General features: G+C 31.8%; 1 protein-coding gene across 2 annotated transcripts; it reads right to left on the reverse strand.

The window, feature by feature from the left end:
- Positions 1–1936: 1936 nt before the first annotated feature.
- LOC123713205 lies at positions 1937–5610 on the reverse strand. Of its 2 annotated transcripts, none has more exons than XM_045666769.1 (5): positions 5254–5610; positions 4502–4801; positions 3167–4123; positions 2334–2663; positions 1937–2134 (listed from the first exon to the last, which is right to left on the reverse strand). In XM_045666769.1, the coding sequence occupies exons 3-5, from the start codon at positions 3811–3813 to the stop codon at positions 1954–1956; spliced, it is 1158 nt and encodes a 385-aa protein (XP_045522725.1). In that variant the 5' UTR covers positions 3814–4123; positions 4502–4801; positions 5254–5610; the 3' UTR covers positions 1937–1953. The 2 variants fall into 2 exon arrangements, with proteins under 2 accessions (XP_045522725.1, XP_045522724.1); XM_045666768.1 differs by having other exon boundaries at positions 3167–4128.
- Between the last annotated feature and the right edge of the window lie 7441 nt (positions 5611–13051).

The raw sequence follows: 13051 nt of genomic DNA on the forward strand, positions 1-13051 counted from the left end.
AATGTTCTGTTTTAGACACACTTAAATGTTTATCGATACGTTCTCTATTTGTAATGTAAGGGAAGGCATATGGCATGTATATTTTTATTAGAAGTTCGTGTAACGCATTCTATTCTGTCATGCAAGACACACACACCCACATAGGGAAGTCTTTGCAGCGTGTGTTCTAAACATAGAAATTATATGATTTTTATAAACATTTTCTAAAAAACTAGAAAAAAATTATCGAGTAATAAAGCCAATTGAAAATGTTAGTTATATTTATATAATTATTTTGATGTGTAAAATAAAACCTTACAAGTTCTCAACTCAAATAAAATTTAGTATCAAAGAAAACTAAGAATTTATGGCTTCAGTAAGTCGAGTTCTCTCACTTTTCTTCAAACACTTCAAAAGTTGTAGGGTCAAGTTCGTAAGGGTACCTAATATTTTCCCTGGAACGATGCCAAAGGTAAAAAGATCTAGATTCTGGGCTGCCAGCCAGATATTGAAAGGTAGGCTCTTGTTAAGATATCAGCACTTTTTGATAACATTCAATATTTTCTTTATTTTTATTGAGAGCTATTTAATAACGGTTGACCGGTTGCGCGGAGAAAAAACATAATCCAATATTGTTAAAATAGTCTACGTAAGCTAGTACAAGTTTTTGTTGAATATAATTTTATAAAACAAGAAAAATAAAATACGGAATTATTTACTTACCTTAGATACGCGTATACGTTTGTACGCGTGCGGCGTATACGAGTATGTAACTAAGGAAATAGTCCGTCCAAGTACTATCAAGTACGTCAAACTTCAAGTAGAAGAAAGGTTTGAAGGTTATAGGTTATATTACTCTATAAGTGACATTATCGAGTATACGGCATAGTGTAGAAACCCTTACATTAGCGAAGTGTTTGCGAACATAATTGTTCTATTTGATACAGTTTTTTAAAAGGTACGTTTATAATAAATATATATTAAATTGTAAATAAACTGACAACATACAAAAATTTATTGAATACATAAATTTTTAAATTATATTTGACGCATAGTAATTCTGAAGTAATATCTAATAATACGAACAAAGAATCATAAATTGCATCTTAACTAGTTGTTTTTAACAATAAAAGCAAATGTATAAGAATTTTGTAAGCAAACAAAATCCCACATGAATGTATTAACATATAAAAGAGATCTCAGTGTTATTTTAAAAATATTTAAAGCTGCATTAACTTTGTCTAGTAATATCAAGCAGCTGTAGCGGAAAAGATATATGTACCAGCTACAGAAAATTTCTTCTGGTTCAGTATTTTTACAAGATAATTTAATGTTTAATAATATTGCCAGAGCTAGCATATTGGTGTGTAATACGTGCATTTCTAATTTATATGCAATCGAACTCTGTAATTGATTTTTGTAAAAAAACCGTAAGCCCAAAAATCGTTTTAAAGACTGCTTCTCATCTGAGTATAACACGTAATTTCTAACGTATGCGACAGTCAGTTTATAAATAAAAATGTTAGACTGAGCCACTGATCAGATCACTTTCCTATTATTCATAATCACTAGTCTAAACCACTGACAGTTTCATATTAGCGTAAAAAATTGATGACAATCAGGACATAAAACAGTGAAACGTATATTAGTTCTCATGAATTACTTAATATAATTGTTTTTACTCATAGATGAATTTGGTCAGGAGACTAATCTATCAAGGAGACATCTAATATTCCAGACCAGCGGTTTGAATCTGCGGTCTGCAGTCGTGTGAGCTTTCCACTTGGAATCATTCTGCAGTAACAAACATAGAATGATATCCATAATACAAATGGTATTCTTAAAAAAATGAATATTTTTATCATAATAATTATTATATTATGAACCCAAATGTCGGGATTTTATTGCTGTTTATATATATATATGGATATAATTTGTATGACAATAAAAAACGTTATTCAATTGTTTTAATTATTAAAACTGATCAAAAATTGATACTAATGCTTCGTAGTTACAAAGGTCAGTATCGCAAAGTGTCCACCAGTAGTTATAAAGTGGTTTGGACACGCAGCCTCGCCACATATATCCTTCACTGCGAATGGCTTTTACTGCGCAAATCTCATTTTTCGCACATAATTGAAAGGGTAAGGACCCTCTGAAAATATAAATCAATTACTTTGGATATACAGTACTGATCGGAGAGATTTTAAATAGTTTGTTACGAGTTTAATGTATGGCAAAAAATACACAAGTTTGACTTGAAAGGAACAGATTGTTCTTACAAAAGAAAATTAATCATATAAGTCGAATTTACAAAGTTTATATAAACATCTAAATATATGTATATTACTTACATGTTACCTTCCAAGCAATTAGTACTATATAAAATATCTTCACTCTTAGTAGTACCATTAATTTCACATCGCAGGCACGACATGTCTTTGAAAATGGACCGCCTGAATCGTTTTAGTCTGGACATTTCTTTAACATATTCTATCCAATCTTGTTTCCTTGAAAATATGTGCGGCATTTCCGAAATCGCAATGTAGTTACAGAGATTACAAGAACAGTAATACGTGGTTATATTACGGTTTATATTAAAACAACCACGATCGACTAAACCGAATGGAGTGTGTTGAGAATAACATAGATCTTCATCTTGTTCACATACGATTGAAGATATTCTGAAAATATGAAAAATAGCTTCCAATTTTGTGAAATTTTGCTTACTTTTACTTACTTTACTACACCAAACTGATAGTACTCACACTGCATTCAAAATATAGTTACGCCATCACAATTGAACTCTTTAATCACCTTCCTACAGGCTACATATAACAACCATGTAATGCTTTCAAGGATTAGATTTTTAAAGACACGGTGCTTTTATAACGCGAGGGCGTTTATAAGTTTTTAATTATAAAATGACATTTGAATGCAAGTGTAATAAGGCCGACTGTGTGGTTCTTTTAATTAATCCAGCATAATATCTACCACTCTCATTTATTTATTAGATTTATCAATATTAAAAATTCAAATCGACTAATAATAATTTGTACATATTACGTATTTATGTAATGATGCTATGTTAACTTACAATTTGTGAATTTCTCTACTTTTACTATACTTTCTATAATCTGCTATACTTTTCTATTTATTTACATTAAAAGGACTTACGTATACTTACAATTTATTTTTGGGATCATCACAATACTCCACTTCAATGTTGTTGCAAAAAATACAGGATATTTTTGTTGACGCATTATAGTTCGGTGTAGGTATAGAAGTAGTTTCTTGACGGTCTTTAGAATACCACGATTCAAGAGGATTAAGCTTTATTTCCTCGCTTTCAGGTATGACAATAACATCTAAGTCTTTTGAAAATTGTTCTGTCCTTACGGTTAGTCCTTCATTTGTGGTATCTAGAATATTTTCGTGGGTACATCCATCTATTACTCCCGAGATATTTTTATAAAATATATTTATCTTATTTAAAACTTTCGCTCTATTTACAGATTCTGTTTCAGTCATAACTTCAGATTCTGTGGTTGTCGCATCAATTACTTGGTCAACTAAAACGGTAGGTTCATCAGCAGCGCCAAATATTTCTTTAACATTTTGAACAAGAAATGAAACCAAATTGGAATCAGGATTTTCGGATGACGTAGATTGTATCGTAACTTCCTCAATTTGTTCTCTTAATCTTGGAAAGGGTAATATTCTCCTTATATCATCACAGTTAATCGATACAAATAAAAAATATAGGAAATTGAATATAATATTCATTTTTAATTTGACATTATTTGACAACTGACTTATTTTACTTCTTTTCATAGATGAACGTCTGACAATATCATAAACAGTACCATGATAGTTCTTAATGGTATTCCAATTATTATGATGTGTCGAAATGAGCAAGCACCTGATACTAAGGTCTTAGGAAAGCTGATAAAAAAATCCTGCGCCTTTTCATTTTCACTTCGTAACTGAGCATTTTTGTATGCCATATTATTACAATTAGTATTATTACAAAAATTATACATGGAATTAAAGACTGGTACATCAACGCAACCTCGAGAAACAAAATCAGTGTCCAAATCAATATTTGTGAAGCACACTTGATTTTTTGCGCACACCATGTAATCTGCACTGGAATAGAAAGATTTTTAATTGCATTAGGATTTAACGGTGTCGTTATTATAACTAATTGGTTAAATTAACATTTACCCGCTATAAATAAAGATTTATATCACTAAATCTTGAAGGCAAAAGACATTTTTCTTAAAACTATTCTATAAAAGCTAACCTATAAAGGAATCACATTAAATACTTATAAATACAGTTTTAGTATAGTGATAAATTTAGAATTATCAAACGCCTTCGAAGCTCTGCGGAACACGGATCGATTTCTTATAAGCACAAATAATACGGTGCGTGCCTTGCCTATGCCAAAGCAAATTATATTTTATGCAAAAGCTAAGAAATACGTCTCCCCCAGAATTTTATTTATCTTTTAACGTACTCTTTTCCTTTCTTACAGCGTTCATCGGCCTCATGATTAATTCCCTTAGTATCACACACTTTACACAAGAGGTCTATCCCAATAACTGCAGTTTGGAGGCGTCTGTTATCGTATTCCCAATCTCTTATTGTCTTGTATTCGTAGGAAGCGACGTCATCAAACGGTTTGTCATTGCAGAGCGGACATTTGCATATAAATGTCCTGTTTAACCTGCTTCGGGACATACAGCCCCTCTTAATGTAGTCCGGGTGTATTTCAGTGTAACATTCTTCGCCGTGCAAGCAAATTACTAAAGTTTCCCTGGAAATGTGGAAAAAATGTTTCTTAAAAAATAATATATTTATAATTAAATACGCTAATATTACTTAATAAACCGTTTTATAAGTACTGAATTTGGTAATGATTTCCGCAAGTTTGCCATAGATGTTAAGGACTTACGCTTTTTTTATTAGACTTTAACCGTATTCAATTAAACATTAATCAGTAATTATAGAATTTTACTACAAGAAGTTTCAGTTGCCCTAAAATCGCCTTGTGATTAAATTTTTGTAAAAATAATTTAAATTTAGTACTTACAGCACACACGCATTACACAATTAAACCTTATATAATTTTTTTCTTAAAAAGAAATTTTTATATCTCTATTATTATTATTATTTTTTTATTTATTTAGATTTTTTGATTATTATTATTTTATGTGTTTCCGAGTGTGTGTTTTGTTAGTAATAAACGTTATGACTATGTCTACTTACAGATTTCCACGATAACATTTTTCGTTTCTAGGTACTTGTGTCGTATCACATCCCACACATTCAAGTGCGTTAATTATATTTCTAATTTGTCTTGTTACATCTTGTTTGGAATTTCTAGACAATTTTTCGAGGTACTTCCCATTCGTATTTTTGCTAAATGGAGTTTTTGATATTACAGTAATCACAGCCTTAGCGGCTTCAAGCGAATTATTTTGCTGAGGTATCATTGCAATTTTACTTTGTTCTTTAATAATATTTCCATTGTCGGTTCTGACGCTAGGGACTAATACAAAAAATAAAAGAAAATTGGGAAGTCTCAGCTTATTTACTTTCATAATTTTAGATTCATTTTGAGGTTAAGAGCTGCTATCATATACATTTCAAAAGTGTCCTGTCTATGGAACGTAAAAAGTTTTTATAACACGATCGTTCTATCCGTAATAATGAAAAATATGGATTGATCATAGAGGGGAGAAAATTAAGGGTTGTATGTATTTTCTGTATACTGTATAAATAAAAACAAAAAAAAAATGTCTAAAAAATTAAAAACATTTAGTTATGGAGCACCTTAACATTAAGGGGGATGAAAAATAGATGTCAGATTCGCAGACCTAACCGATATGCACACAAAATTTCACGAAAATCGAGCCATTTCGGAGGAGTTTAATCACAAACATCGTGGTACGAGAATGTTTTATATTAGATTAGTTGGTAACGACGATGTTAGCCTTCCTCGATATTAGTAACAGGTTATCATTTACCAAATATGTATATTTACTAATGTAATTTCGGTTAAGTACGATCCAAAATGTGACAAAAAGGTTTCATATAAGCTGGTATTATTAAACTCGTAAAAACAGTTGAAAGGAAGCTGTTACCACAAAATGAATTTTTATACAAAATTATGTGTATCGATATTTGAGACGCCGAAGGCAAATTTTTTGCGTCATTATAAGTCTTTATTACCTGTAATTTGATACACTAGTGATTCAATGTGAAATCGTTACTAAAAACTAGCATATTTATAGCCACTTACTGGTTTAATGTTATGTATTATTTTTATTGGAATAAAATTGTCTTGTTTACGTAATGAGCCCGATCTTTAGTTCCAATTATTAAATTACGTACTTCAATTTGAACACACTGAACAATTTATATTTTGATTTGGATGTGATGTGTGATGTGCAAAAATCATAATTACAAAAATATGAACCACATTTTTTATCCTCAATCTACATTTAGGTGTTCCCATTTTTTCTGATGTCAAAAATGTAAATCCGTTTCTCGTTGGAGATTTGAGAATTAAGCCTTTTGTAATGAAGTGGTTGCTCAGGGGTTATTTTTGAAATGAGGCCTTGTTGAGAAATATCCCCGGAATTAAAGGTAAGACCGGCTAAGATGAATTTAAAGATTTATTTGCTTAGAATATATAGAAACTTTTCGCAAAAAAAAAACATTACACCCGGCTGAAAGTCACAATGTGATTTGAAAAACATCGCGTTGAATGTGTTAGAACTAAAAATATAAACGCCATCTACGAATCGCTTTTCATTGACGATCAAGGGGAAGGAGCTGGTACTGGGAGCTCCTGCCCAGACCCCATCTCATCTCTCATCAGACAGCATCTCCTATGCCTCGAGGAAGGCCTCGACATAGGCATGTTGTATATGCGTACATGAATAATTTGTTCGAATATTTGTTCTGCCTATTGCAATTATTGCTTCGCTGGGAATCTAACCCAGGTCAGCGTATAACAATGCATTGTCTAATTAAGACCCGGCGGCTATCATACTACCGGCCAATACGGGAAGACAAAGGCGACAAAGTGATGCGCAATCATATTATTAATTCAATTGATCAATAATCGTGTGACGTCATTAGACTGTTATCCAATTATCGCAGCACTTAACCGAATATCAAATTAATTTCACTACTCCATTGATTGTCAAATTACGGCAATTTGATAAGGAAGTCATAGTACATTAATATTATAAAACTTAATCATGAGCAGTGTTGGCCTAGTGGCTTCAGCCTGCGACACTCAATCCCAGGGTTCGTAGGCTCTAATCCCGGCTGTGCAAATGGACTTTCTAAGTCTATTTCTCGCTGATACGTTGAAATAATACATAATATGGAAACAGGCATGCCTAAGACACAAAACATGATAGTTTGTCAGGCACAGGATGATTACCTACTTGCCTATTAGATGCCGTATCACCTCGACGTCCGCCGTTCCACGACTGAGCGTTTTTCAAGGCAGTTTTTGCCGCGCACCACCGCTAAGTGGAACCAGCTGCCCACTGAAGTATTTCCGAACCAATTCGACTTAGGGTCCTTCAAGAAAAGAGCGTACAAATTCTTAAAAGGCCGGCAACGCACTCGCGAGCCCTCTGGCATTGAGAGTGTCCATGGGCGGCGGTATCACTTAGCATCAGGTGTCCTGGCTCAGGCAAACGGGCAGGAGCCCGTTTGCCCCCTATCTTATAAACAAAAAAAATATGACATACAAAGAAATCTGAGGTCCAAACCTATAAAAACATTAGATTATTCCCGAGTGGCGTTATTACTATATCGTATTTTTATCGTGTTCGAACATCACGTTTGCGCACGTCTGCATTTTCAACATTTTTGAGGTTTCAAGTAATAAAATGATTAATATCCAATATTTATACAAGTGGTCTTTTACTTCCGGTGACAACCCTAGGATATGTGGAGTTCGTCATACGACCGGACTGCTGGAATGAAGATTGCCACCGTATCTTTAACGCAACGATAGGGTTACTCTTCGATTAATGGCTGTAAAGTATGGGGCTATTGAATTTATAGACACGCAGATCATATTAGTCTATATATCCTTTTATTGACAGAAAACGTTATTGATTAAAGATATAATTTGTTATTTTAAATATATACCACGAGAGGTTTATATAATTTGAATAAAATTTAAAATGTATTTAATTTATGAGTTTAATTTTTTAACGTCATTAAACTGTCAAAAGCCTGCCAACTGTGTGTAATACAAACTACAAAAACCTAGAAACATTAATATTTTGCGTGTTTGGAAATATTTCCTTGTTTTTGTCGTTTCTAAACTTGAACTTCCACCACTAATAATCTCTGACATCTTCAAAGAGGCATCAAACGAGCACCCAACTAAACATTTATCAAAAGTAGTCTATGCATTTTAAGGTCTGGAATATTTTTCCCAGTTGTTGGTGTAACTCAATAGCCGGTTGCAGTCTCCCACACCAGTCCCGCCTTCCCGGTTTCCCATACATAATACGCATTATATTATGTATTTATTGAGAAGTTACTTCAATACTTGATGGTGATAGTATTTTTTTGCAAATATGCATTTGTTACTTAACAAATAAACGTACTATTAAAAATATTTACCATTATTTGTCATGTCAAGATCAAAGTTAAATAATTAAAGGATATAAAGTATAAATCATTATAATACTGACATTCGTGTCAATTAAATATTAATCATTGTTATTGTAAAAAAACCATTTAAAAACCAGTGGCGCTACAATCCATCGTCAACAAATAGGTGATCAGGCGTGCTAGGCTGCATAGACTCTTTTGGCGTTTACTAATAATGATTTCCTTCATTTGTGTAATTAATTTGTGCACAGCCGGGACTCGACTCGACCTTGTGTCTGCCGCATTGCTGCATAAACAAATGAAGCCTCATAAATGTTGACAAATTCTGATTGAACTGAAGCTTTCTTGACTCACCAAGTTAATACCCTATAATCAAACTGGTTAGTAATTGTCAATCTGATTGTCTGCCTACAATTAACCACAATACACAGACGGAATTGCCAATCAGTTAATGACCGTATATGGGCGTCGTTGTTTAGATACATCGCTGTAATTGCTAAAAGACTATTATGTTAGGTACATAATGGTTTATAACTATAAAGCATGTTTAGTGTAAATTATTCAATTGTTTTACAAATTATTAATGTCAAATCAAAATACGTAAATTAAAATTAATGTATGGAGAGAAAAATTTCACGGAAAATCATAAAAACTGTTTTTATTCCGGTCTCTATGGGGTAGCACAATGTTGGTATGTTGCTATTAATAAGGTAGGCTAAGTTAAATCATATTAAGACAAAACGAAGTTCGCGAGAACTAGTATTACCTAAAACAAATGAATTTAAAAAAAAACTTTAACAAGCGTTATCGTTACAAAGTGTAAAATCGTACTTATATATTGTCTGTGTATATATAACTTTTTTACGGTCTAAGATGAGTCAGGAAACCAGAATTTTACACCATCTGCGTTCGCAAGGAGACAGATATTTTATTTATATGTTGATTTTTGTTTGAATTAGAGTCTTATATTCTGTATACAATAAATCTATGTATACATAAATATATATTTTGATTATGTATACTATGTAGGTTAGTACTATTGTTAATACTTAGGTATATTGAGCCTTATGTATCTTATCAAATAAAAAAAGGTAAAGACAATTATACAAGTCACAAAGCTAACAAAATGATTATTTGTCCACAAAAGGAAACCACAGCGCAATATCTCTAAGTTAAATGAGAATATAACAACGATTTCTTAGTCTATAGATAGTTCAAACAGCACTCAGAAATATCTCCACTAACAAAGAAAATGTATTTCTTAAAGCGGAGATAGTTTTCCTTCCATTTTCTTCGCTATTATGTAGATTTAAAAGCACATCTACTTTTCTATTACCTGAAAACCCATCTGTAGCGTAGCATCGCCTTTGTTAACTGCCCACGATGAGGTAACTACTAGTTTCATTAGAATGCTTGAATATTATTAGCATAGTAAGTATATTTGAGCTTCAAGCTTACAAGACGGTTTATTTTAACGAAAAATATCCTGATTACAAATAGTATAAATTAAAATGATATTTCTATTTTTAAAACAAGTACTTATTTAAAGCGTAGTAATGTGTGTTTGTCGATGTCAAAATTAATTAATTACTTTTATTATTATTTTTTCTGGCCCCTGTGTACTTTAAAATGTTTACTAACACTATATAAATTTCCACTAATTATATATATATATATATATATATATATATATATCTATTTATCTACTTTTCTTCTTAACTCACATTATATTATTCGTCAAAAAAATTAAACATTAAAACAAAAGGTTATAACAAGTGAGATATTTTAATATCATACTTGGTTCAACAGAAAATAGCTTCGTGTCTTCTCTGTTATATTTTCACAGACTGCATACAGCGATAATCGTAAAAATTAAGTGCTATACCTGTGCATTATGGTCTCAAGCGTCTGCATTTAATGAACAAGAATCAAGAATGAAACAGAACAAACACGGACTATAAAATTTTCAATTACGATTTTTTTACATTTTCCTTTATATCTTTATAGTATCAATGTACAATCAAAAATTTTGCAAAAAAATCGTGGTGCTTAGCCTAGTTAAGTGCGATTTTTCGTGGCATCGAGTTCGAATCTCTGTGTGAAAATATATTTTTCTATGAATAATATTATAAACCAGACACGCTATGTCTATCTCGTGCCAGTTTACGTTACGTGTTTGAAATACGGCTATACTTTTATCCATTTAAATAACTTATTTATTTTCTTCAATTAATTAGTAAAACTAGTAGTACTCCCTCTTATTACCGTTAAGTAATGTTAGTAATTTATCACTTGAAAACAGAATTTTAATATTATTGTTTAATATTATTTAATATTCCATTCTAAAAACGTAAATATTGTATTTATTATTCAAAGAATCAATTTGGTCATGACTAGTGAGCAGACTTCTCACCTCGTTTTGTGTAAGCTGACACATTTGCTCACGACAAGGCGATTATCCAGATTTAAAATGCTTCGGGAACATGATGTTGTTGTCTTGGTGCAACATAATAATATGGAGTTCCGAACATAGGAATATTTGATTATAGTTAAAATGTTACTGCCGTATTTAAAATTGGTAAAATTATCTCTAAAAAATATTTTTGGATTATAAAATGAAGTCTGTATGAACGCGACAACTTCAAAAACAATCAAATGGATTTTCGTATTTTCGATTTTTAATAAAGAGAATATAATATACAGTTTTATTCTCACTGCCAGAAGGTTGCCGAATGCGTTGCCGGCACTTTTAGCATAAAAGGACCCTAAATCGAATGCGTTGGGAAACACTTCAGTTAGCTGGTTCCATATAGTGGTGGTGCGCTCCAAACAATTGTGAAAAAAAATCAAGAAAACAGACATATTTACTTTTCCTAACAAAAGTAAAAATTCCGAATATCATGTGTCAACAATGGACCAAGCTTTCTACTTTTCTAGACACAATTCTCCTAATATATCAAGAGTATAATTATTTTATCTACGATAATTAAGATAATTCATGATACAAACACATATGTTGAAGCTTATAAAATTCAAAGCAAAACGGCCTTGGCTCACAAACCTTATTTCCATTGATTTACTTTGAAGATATTTTATGTTTTCCGACATGTTATTGCTGGCTGGTAATTTATTAAGTTTCAACTATTTTATATTGACGTTCTACAGGGAATTACGGAGAATTTTTTTGTTTATACTTTTATTATTGAGATATTAAATTTAATAGCAAGATTACTTCTTCTGATTGCATATTTTTATGAAGTCTGTTAAAATATTAGAGTATAATTTAGGATAAGCTTGTGCCGGACTCTATTGTCGTGAAAAAATATTTCTATAAAAAGGTAGTTATTTCGGACTTTATTCAATTGGTTATTTATTTATCTAGTATAGACATCTTAAAAACGAGTTGTCATTAGAACAAAGCCCTTAATATTTTTAGTGACAAATTACAATAGGTGGCTTTAGCTTATTTGTTGTTTCGTCAGGAGTGAAACCTTGGACTTACTTAGCTACTAGAAGTTCAGTGTTCATTTTCATTTATTGTTTTGACTGTCAATGTAGAGAAACTGAAAGCTCGGGTCCTCTCTAGGTTGGCGCCTTAATGCTCAATTATTTGAGTTTATAGGCAAATATTATATAACAAATATTATATAGCAAATATATATATAACACACGCCAGTCAAGAATAACGTAGATAATAAAAATTAAAATGTTCACTCAAATATCGAAGAGAGTCGAAGTTTCAAAGAATTACCTAAGGAAAACAAATGATTCCGGTATAGTCCACTTTAATTTGTCTTAATGTACACGGATTATTACGGCCACATTAGAACCATGTATTTAGGTGAAAATTTGCGAGTCTCCTGAGCATATGGGCAGTTCTGTAACTTAACATTATATGAACGTTGCCCGTACATGTTCAAATTTACCAAATCACTTAGTTTGACAGGAAGGCGGTGAAATGGTGAAATCGTGAGAATGCTCTGCGGGACACGCTTGTCTATCAAACGTATTTCCAATAGAGGTTGATAAAGGTCAATGTTTTAATTTAATTTAAGCGCCTTTCTATGATATTTTTACTTTGAGTGAAATTCATTGGACCACTTTCTCTAAGTGAGGCCAAACAAGGGTTATATAATTAATGTAACATTGTTAACTTAACTGCAATGCCTAAATCTTTATCTTTATTAGTTACGAGAAATTATTTATCTTATAGAGAATCGATACTCCTAAGATATTTGGCGATCATTTTTTGACGCGTTCTCACCTCTGGGCTGGAACTCCCCAGTACCAGTTCATTCCACTTGACCGTATTCAATGAAGAGCGATTCGAATCGTCGTCGACCAATCACTCTGCATCTTCTACCACAATAATGACAGAAAGTGTTCAGAGTTATTCGGTTTAATAGTTGCA

The sequence above is a fragment of the Pieris brassicae genome, chromosome 8 (assembly GCF_905147105.1).
Source record: "Pieris brassicae chromosome 8, ilPieBrab1.1, whole genome shotgun sequence".
In the NCBI taxonomy this organism is placed as follows: Eukaryota; Metazoa; Arthropoda; class Insecta; order Lepidoptera; family Pieridae; genus Pieris; species Pieris brassicae.

What these genes read in the sequence shown, in the direction of transcription:
- LOC123713205 (XM_045666769.1), bottom strand. Translation starts at nt 3,813, where the DNA reads ATGAAAAGAAGTAAAATAAGTCAGTTGTCAAATAATGTCAAATTAAAA. An exon ending in GATGATCCCAAAAATAAATT is followed by an intron (nt 2,664 to 3,166) that starts GTAAGTATACGT and finishes TCATATTTTCAG; the next exon opens with AATATCTTCAATCGTATGTG. An exon ending in AATTGCTTGGAAGGTAACAT is followed by an intron (nt 2,135 to 2,333) that starts GTAAGTAATATA and finishes TTATATTTTCAG; the next exon opens with AGGGTCCTTACCCTTTCAAT.